We start from the raw sequence: 8,628 nt of genomic DNA, 5'->3' as shown, positions 1-8,628 counted from the left end.
AACTGCCTTACCATAAAAATTCCTTCTCTCACTACTCTCTCTCTCTCTGCCTACACCCTATCTCATTTGTCTTCCTCCAATATTTCTGTCTACCACCCTGTCCCCCTCTCCCTCTACCATTGCTTATCTCACCTGCTCTCCCTCTCATCCCCTAAATATAATCTTCTCTCATTTATAGCCTCAAATGCCAGAGACTCCTCTCATTCTTTCTCCTCCAGCTTCCCTTTTCTTTGACAGTCTATCATTCATTCAATCCAACAAATGCTATACTCTCAACATCACTCCATCCACTTTTCAATTCCCTCTTCAATTACCATAATCTTCTCTCCCTATCCAGATCCCCTTGCTGTCTCTCTCTCTCAATCTGTCAGTTTCTAATCATCAATCTCTAATCATTTGTTTCTTTGCTCCCCAGCTCACACTTTATTTGCTATGTTTTTTGTCTTGATCTATCAAAGCACATCTACTTGTGCACTATGTGTATCCTCCTCTCACTATAATCAATGAGACTATTTTTCAACTACTAAAGTACTAGTATTTCTGTGAAACCTTCCATCTTCCCCCTATACACCATGCCCCCCCCCAAAAAAAAAAGAAAAAAAAAAGAAAAAAAAAGAAAGAAAGAAGAAGAAATAAATGGATTTCCACATTGATAACTTTCAATATGATTAAACTGTTTGAATGCTATTTCAGGGTCTAAAAATATAACATCTTACCTATATTTTGCTGAAAATCCTGTTCAATTTGGTCAAGTGGTCACAGAGAAATGTCATGGGCCTGTTTCTTCCAAGTTCAGCACATGGATGCTCTGGGAACTGCATATTGTGTGACACACAATGAATGGACCGAACTTGGAGGGAAGGGATTCTTGACATGCTCTACAAAGATCCTCATTTCTCTTTGACCACTGAAGCAAATCGGATGGGGTTTTCTGTGAGATGTGGGTATTAAGTTATAGTTTCATACCGTGAAATTGTATTTGAATTGATTCACTATTTTCAAAGTTATCACTGCAGAGGATTCCGTTGCATTTTTTTTTTTTTTTCTGACATCCGGTATACTGTAAAAGTGGAAATTGTCATGCATTTCACGCAACCAGAAACTAGCGTGAAAATAAAAGCACGCTAATATTTTTGCTTGCCATACATTCCAGTAGGTGAGGTCTTGATTCTGCGGAATTAAAAACATGTGAAACTCATCTTGCCCAGCAGAAACAAAAAATATCTACTTTTACAGTAATGTACGCACAATTATGTTTTCCAATATTACTAATTCCTTCTGGGTACCTTTAGTTCTCCTGCACCATCTCTCACACCCTTTACTGCCCTCTATCTGATCCTATTACTTGAACAATTTCCTCACTAGGTCACTCTTCATCACCATCTTCCATCTATCAAAACTTCAAGGTACAGTGTATTTTCTACCATCCTCTATCACTCTCATCCTTGACTTATCTCCTCTACCCTCTTTCTCGCTCACTTTCTACATCTTTCCTGCTAGAAATGTCCAACATTGATACAGGAAGACAGTGTTTGATGATGAGAGTCTGCTTTGAAAGGTTAAAGAAATTAATGTTTCATTTGACAAACCTATTGTCTCATAACAGAATCACATCACATACAAAATGTATCGTGTGTGTCAAATTATCATGATTTTGTTACACACTTCCCTTCTACACACCATAAATTACTAATTGTACTCTTTTTTACAATGACATATTTGACTCAAATAAACACATGCATGTATTTTGTGAACTTTTGTTTTCATTTCAAATAGTTTTTAATATTTGTGATATCACACATCTGTACATTGGACAAGGTTGAATCACACCACATCCCATATGCACACAATCCAAAACAATGGTGTACATGGAAAATCCCCAGTATTTTGTCACTCACTGAAGATGTAACACACAAGTTAATGACGCCTGTCTGAAGCATTTCATGACTAACTTGACTACTTCTTTATATGTGCGCAAATCCAAAGGAAGCATATGGCTCATTGGTTGATGGAAATGCTCTAATGCACAATATCTGGCATTAATTTTGAAACAGAGCAGATACTGTACACCAGTATAATGGGGAGTCACTTGTAAATGTCTCACTTTGGTTTTTCATTCTATCAAGACTTGCTCTCTTTTTCATACCAAATCTATCATTCCAACTGATAAAATCATAGTGTTTTAACAGCACAGTTTTGTTAGTTTGTTTTTTTAACATACTATCAAAATGTTTAAACTGTATGCATACTTCAAAGAGAGAAGTTACACATAACAACCTGAGCTATTTAGTGGTTTGCCAAACCTAGCAACAACTTATGTCTGGAACTTACATTCCAATGAATTAACACAAAATTGTTGGCAAGATTTGTAGAGATGAAGTATGCACACATTGAAGTACCGTATGACACTCACACATTCTGGAAATCACAAAATTCAACAATACATTTGTAGCTTCAATCAGCACTCCATACATGCTTCTTGGTTATCATTTTATCATCTTGTCAATTTATGATGTACTTTTGAGCTTGGTGACTTATTTGCAGAAGGTTTATAAGTCCTAATCCCAAATATACCATGTAAAGATTCATACATGGTGAAAAACATCCTTTTAAACGAGCATTACAGGTACTGGAGAGTTTTCTGGTAATGTGGAGATGCTTGTAACTGATTTTCTGGTGATTCAAACCTTGAAATAAACCCCCATGGTATCAATTAGAGTATACTATATTTCTACTGCTAGAACTCGACTATGAAGATTCTAGGGTGAGAAGCTCATGATGCTGGTAGTGTATCCTTGGGAGGCAGTTTGCCCTCAGCTATCAGCTGCCTCTCTTCTTCCACCAGCTCATCCCACCTTGCCTTCTCAGCTGCAAGGCGCTTTTCACGGCGAGCAAAGTAGTAAGGGTAGCTTGCTTTCTCAGTTGGATGCCAGTTGTCCAGCACCTGTCATATTGACCAGACAGGGAGATTTTGATGAGAGAGAAGAAAAAAAAAAAAAGGTACTCACACTCAGAGGTTACCCTTATTCTCACATATCATCATCATCATCAACATCATAATCATATTCATCATCATCATCATCGCATAAATTTGTATTTGTATTCATATTCGTATTTGTATTCGTATTCATATTAATATTCATTTGAGCATGGTAAGTTAATTTTGGGACATGACAGTACATATAAGATTCCTCACACATCTTTGGACTTTGTAAAGAATGACTTGCCCTGTCAGAATTGAAGCAAAATGCAGTTAAAGGCATAATCTAAAGCAATTCTGATATTTTTCATAGACCCTTTTCCAACATCAAATTGCAAGCTTTTGCCATTGGATGCCTGCCCCCAAGGACTGCACAAGAAAGCCTTTCATTCTTTGCCCATCAAGACACTTACATACTACATAAAACTTTGCTCTAGCTGTACATTTTGAGCTGAAATACTTGGGAAGATGAAGAAGGATCTTGAAAGTAAGCAATTTTTTTTCAACTTTTTGTCCCTCACAAGGGCCAAACAGAGCAAGCACATAAACCCCACATCTTACATCAACCAGTCACAGCACTAACATACTAAACTAACTCCCTCCACAGGTTTCATAGAGTTGGAATAGTAGATTTTCAAGATTTTTTTTTTTTTCAGACTCCTTGATAAAACATGACTGGTAACCTTCATCATACAACAATTTGAGCAGACTTGGATATTTTCCACTTGCATTCGACACAACCTAAATCTAACACATGTTTATCAATTATGATCAACATTTACAAAAATAATAAATTTAATTTTCCACTGTTTCATTTTCTTTTGTCATAGAAATATATGCATCCTTACCCATTCAGGGGCTGGGATATTGCGTTCAAACCGTGTTCCTCCTTGTGAATCAATAACTGTGGGAAAAATGCACAAGAATAGATTTTAGTTAAAATGTTCTGATTACTTAATGTAAAAAAGTGAGTCAAAGCAATATTGTATGTCTGTAAGTAAAAGGTCACCACCACAAATGTATTGTTCATACCCTGGTATATTATTTTAGACTAATCAAGAGTAAAGCATGCGCAAAACTGCAATTTATATGTAATGTCATTACTGTATACAAAGAATCAACATGAAAACAATGTGATTACCATTACAGTTTGTATTTAGAAATGCTATACCCCTACAAACAAGTAATACTCTGCAAACTTCATGCAAAAATACAAGCTTGAACAGCACTGTTAGAACTGGAGGGAATAAAGAATGGAGGCACCATTATTTTGAGTAAATTTCTTGAACAGCAGTTGACTCGTGAAATTCACAAAACCTAAAACAGCATGAAATGTAGACTACCTTATACAGTAAATGTACAGTCAACCTTGCCTAAGTCAAATCTATTTTGACTGAAGAAATAGCTTCGACTTAGAGAAAATTCAACTTATGAGGGATTAATATCAGCAGAATATAAAAAGAAGACTTGAAAAGACCCTTAGACTTAGGTGATTATACAATTTGACTTAAAAGCAAGGCTGACTGTAGTTACAGTACCATTGGACACGGCAGATATGATGGGTTACATCAAATCTACTCACATATATAAGGCTGGGGGTGCTGCTTTTCCCAGAATTCTTCTTCTCCTGCCCTGAGGATCTCTGCTGCTTTCCTCATGTCTGTCTCATTCTTGTGTTCATCAAACCTGGCCCGCAGAACAGTTGCCTCATATCTAAAGCTGGGCCTGCGAACAGAATGGAGTCAATGTAAATCATACCAAGACATTTTGTAACACACTAAATATACATACTTTGATCTGTTTGGTAACTGCATTTGTTGGTTGACTCTCACTTTCATTATGTTGCCTCTTCTTGGTACACCAGATTAGGGCTCGCTGCTTGCTCTGGTCCCCCCCCCCCCCCCCCCACACACACACACACACAAAAACAAACACACACACACTGCTATTTCACTCTTTTCCCCTCTTTATCCCTCTGCTGCTCCTTGTTTGACGTTGCCTCCCTATTCAACCTTATCCTTCACAGGTTGCCCCCATGGTCCTTGGGATCATCACTGACCCTCCTCTGCCTTTTGTCTGTCCACCCTCCTACTTTAATCCCCCTCCTGTTGGGCTCCTTGCCCATAACCTCCGTTCCTTCCCCTTTGTCTTCTTTATTTTGTGTCCCTAGCCCTCCCGTGACTTTTCTTGTTGTGTGTAGTCCTTATAGGTGATTGCTTTCCCTGCCTGTTTATTGTTCAGCTACAACAAAATTTTGATATACCCCTAGGCCTAATGGAAGAAAACTGCTAGTCCCGAGGACTTCCTTATCAAATACTGGAGTTGCCTGTCTGTACTACGGTACAATAGACTACGGTACAAAAAAAGTAGACTGATGCTATTTACAGTGACTGGGCTGTGTATACAGTGTACATGTAGTTACAAAAAATTTATTTATTAGTGAAAAATTGAGCAAAGAAAAAATGTATTTGTGAGAACATCATGTTACAACTACATTCTGTAAAGAAAGAGAGAAATTTTAAGGTCTTTAAAGTGTGCATGGCCCCTAAACATCTGGGTTGTCATTACTTGGATGTGAATGACATAACCAAAACTATTGGAGAGGGGCACTTCGCAGAGTAATCACAAGCAAGCCTACCACAACAAATTTTTTATTCTTATTTCAAATTCTTGCTGCATCGCACCAGTCACAGTCAATCCCTGCAAAGGCAAAGCCTGGACGAAAATTGCAATTTCTTTGTTCCCATTCTTTCCAGAAATCTCTTTCTATACCACATGCCAGTGTTCCAGACCTACCAATTCTCACACCGTAGTGAGTCTGGCAACCCATTTCATGCTCACCCGCCAAGCAATCATTTTCTCATGCCTCCCAAACAGAAGAAAAAAAACAAACAAACAAAAAACAAAAAACAAACAAACAAACAAACAAACTGCAGAAGGTAGATCAACAACATTGGATGAGAAGCCCACTTATTATGCTGAACTGAGTAAAGTACTTTTTCCTTATTCTTTTTGTTGGCTAGAGTAGGCCTATTAAATATTTATAGGTACCCTACCTAGATCTATAAACCAACAAATAGCTGTATCTGACAGCTATTTTTCTTTCTGAATGAATAATCCAAAGGGGTCTCTAAAAATTCTGCCACTGCCACTAAGTATATACGTATATAACATACTTTATTTCCTTTGCAAATTATAAAAGCATGTGATAATATTCCTAGGATACTACCTGCCCACAGGCAGGTAAGTACAAGGAAAGAAATACAGTGGATCCAGTCCACCACACCACAATTGATAGTTACACAAATATATACATGTATATAAGTACATTTACACACAAACATGATACATGAACAGCTGTTTCAGGATGAAAAGAAAAAAAAAAACCCACTAAAATGAACTTATATCAGCATACATTTAACCCGAGAAACTCACACAAAAAAGTAGCTCTAATCATTCGTTCAATTATACGAATCTACCGAAATTCACTACCAATAAATTGCATTAAATCCACCCAACATAATCATAATTATTTCACATTCAATATTATAGAAAAAATGGAAAAATAGGCACTGAATTAGTTTGCCGCCCATTATAGTATGCCCTGTATTATTAGCGTGCATGATATACACACACTTCAATGTAGGATGCATTGTGCATCATTGCGTTTGAAAAACTTTTGATAATCTGCCACCTGAAATCCATTCGAAATCAAAAATATTCTCGCATTACAAATGGTTTTGTTAGCTGTTAACTATGGTAAAATACATTTGGATTACAATTGTGTTTTTATGGAGGAAAAAGGTGAATTACAAATGTCTTTTAAGAAAGATGAAAATCCGTCGTCCCAGCTGATCTCCAATCGCGGCACGCATTACATGTGATGTGAATGTCTGGCGACTTTCGGTAGTGGTGACTTAATGGTACAGTAATTGACGTTAGACCCCAATTTTGGACCTCAATGAAAATTTGCCTGCAGGCAAAATTGTACTAGGCCCCTATTGTAGACTAAGCGTACGCGAACTTGTAATTGACAATTTATAATTACAAAATGAAAAAGCTCAATGGGGGAGTGGCATCCCCTTCACACCACCTTTTAGTTGCTTCGCTAAATTACCAGTGATTTAGCGAAAATGAGCTGAGCTGATGATGTCACACTCACAACCACACTCACACTCTTTCTCACTCCCAGCCAGTTGAGAAACTTGGCATCTCTCTTGTATTCCTGAAGAAATCCTATTATGTACCCTGCTGATCTGGTACTGGTACTAAGTATTAAGTAGGCCTAACACGTTAAGTGGCCGGTGGGGGTGGTTGAGGCAGTGGTAGAGAAATTGTGAAAGGTTGCCTCAAATGGTCTCTTTGACTCTAACGTAACCAATCGCCAAACAGAAATTCTCGATGATTACGTACATACCAGCATCAGCCATGTCAGTAGTGACTCTTGATTTGCCTTGGGCATGCAGCGTGCATGCATATAAGCATTCGAACGAACACCACTTAGTTTTCCTACATAGAATTAGAAATAGTTTTAGCTAAGTAAGACTCTTCGCCACTGCACTGAATTAATGTAACGTTACATGCATTATAACCTGGTTTACTCACGTAGTTCTGTTAGAATGGGACCGTGCACAAAAACGGCGTAGGAAAGAAGCGGACAACTAAAAGGCGAAGGGTACCTAAAAATTACCAAGGATAACCTCTACAACATTCGTGCACACCAGATAAGTAAGTAGGAATAGAGGGTCTATTTCAAATTACCTATCAGGAATCCATGATTCCAGATGCCTCACAGATTTCTTGTACAATCTTAACACTCTTTGAGCGTGTGAAAGTACTTTCGTCGCCGACATGTTGAAAGCACTAATATCGATCATGAGCAGTAATCGATCAGATCAGAAACGCACGAATGAAGCAGGGAGGTGGGAAGAGATCCCACCTCCCTGCCTGAATGAAGTTAGGCCAAGATGAAGAGTACATGTATAGGAAAACATAAAACACAATCAAGATAAAGAATCAAAATTTTAGCAGAATTAAAATGCTATGATGAAAGAGGAGGAAAAAGAAAGAGGGTTAAAAGAGAAGGACAAGAAATAGAAGAAGAAGAAGAAGGAAAGAAAGAAAAAAACAGGAGAAAACAGGAGATCAGAAGAATGAGAAGAGAAGGTATATATTGTACACGTATCTCTCTTTTGAAAACTACTTGTACTGTTTGATTTTAAATTTTAGAGTTGCAAATACTGGTAATACCTTTGTGCTGTGTATTGTCTGTTTGTTTTGTTTTGCATGTTTGTTTCAGGTACAGTACAATGTATTTACATGTATTTCACATAGTGTAAGCAGAGATACTACTGAACCAGCTTTGTGTATTCTCTATATCTCCCTTTTGAGGGTGACACGACTCCTGTTAAAACGAAGTCCTAGACCGGGACCGGCACTTTTCTTTCAATGTATCAAAATAATTTGTTATACAATAGCCAAATTGTATAGTACATGTACGTGTATACATAAAGATATACAGATACAAATTTAGGGCATGATTTTTTACATTTTAGCGAGATTTTCATTTTAACCGCCATCTACTGGTTCATTATAACGGGAGCACATTGTATCACCACACCAAGTGTAACTACACAAGTTCCATTACC

The 8,628-nt window shown here is 37.5% G+C and overlaps 1 protein-coding gene across 1 annotated transcript; it reads right to left on the bottom strand.

Annotated features, from left to right (window-relative positions):
• Positions 1-1,755: 1,755 nt before the first annotated feature.
• On the bottom strand, positions 1,756-7,849 carry LOC140232637 (NADH dehydrogenase [ubiquinone] 1 beta subcomplex subunit 9-like). The gene is made up of 4 exons (XM_072312738.1): positions 7,742-7,849; positions 4,563-4,705; positions 3,829-3,884; positions 1,756-2,944 (listed from the first exon to the last, which is right to left on the bottom strand). The coding sequence occupies exons 1-4, from the start codon at positions 7,831-7,833 to the stop codon at positions 2,774-2,776; spliced, it is 462 nt and encodes a 153-aa protein (XP_072168839.1). The 5' UTR covers positions 7,834-7,849; the 3' UTR covers positions 1,756-2,773.
• Between the last annotated feature and the right edge of the window lie 779 nt (positions 7,850-8,628).

The sequence above is a fragment of the Diadema setosum genome, chromosome 9 (genome assembly GCF_964275005.1).
Source record: "Diadema setosum chromosome 9, eeDiaSeto1, whole genome shotgun sequence".
NCBI classification, from domain to species: Eukaryota; Metazoa; Echinodermata; class Echinoidea; order Diadematoida; family Diadematidae; genus Diadema; species Diadema setosum.
The sequence above is the reverse complement of the archived record's forward strand: the minus strand, read 5'-3'. Positions and strand labels throughout refer to the sequence as shown.

Coding starts and splice junctions, on each gene's coding strand:
- LOC140232637 (XM_072312738.1), bottom strand. CDS start 7,833: ATGTCGGCGACGAAAGTACTTTCACACGCTCAAAGAGTGTTAAGATTG. Junction 3,885..4,562: donor GCACCCCCAGCCTTATATAT/GTGAGTAGATTT, acceptor TTTTTCCCACAG/TTATTGATTCACAAGGAGGA. Junction 2,945..3,828: donor ATATCCCAGCCCCTGAATGG/GTAAGGATGCAT, acceptor TCAATATGACAG/GTGCTGGACAACTGGCATCC.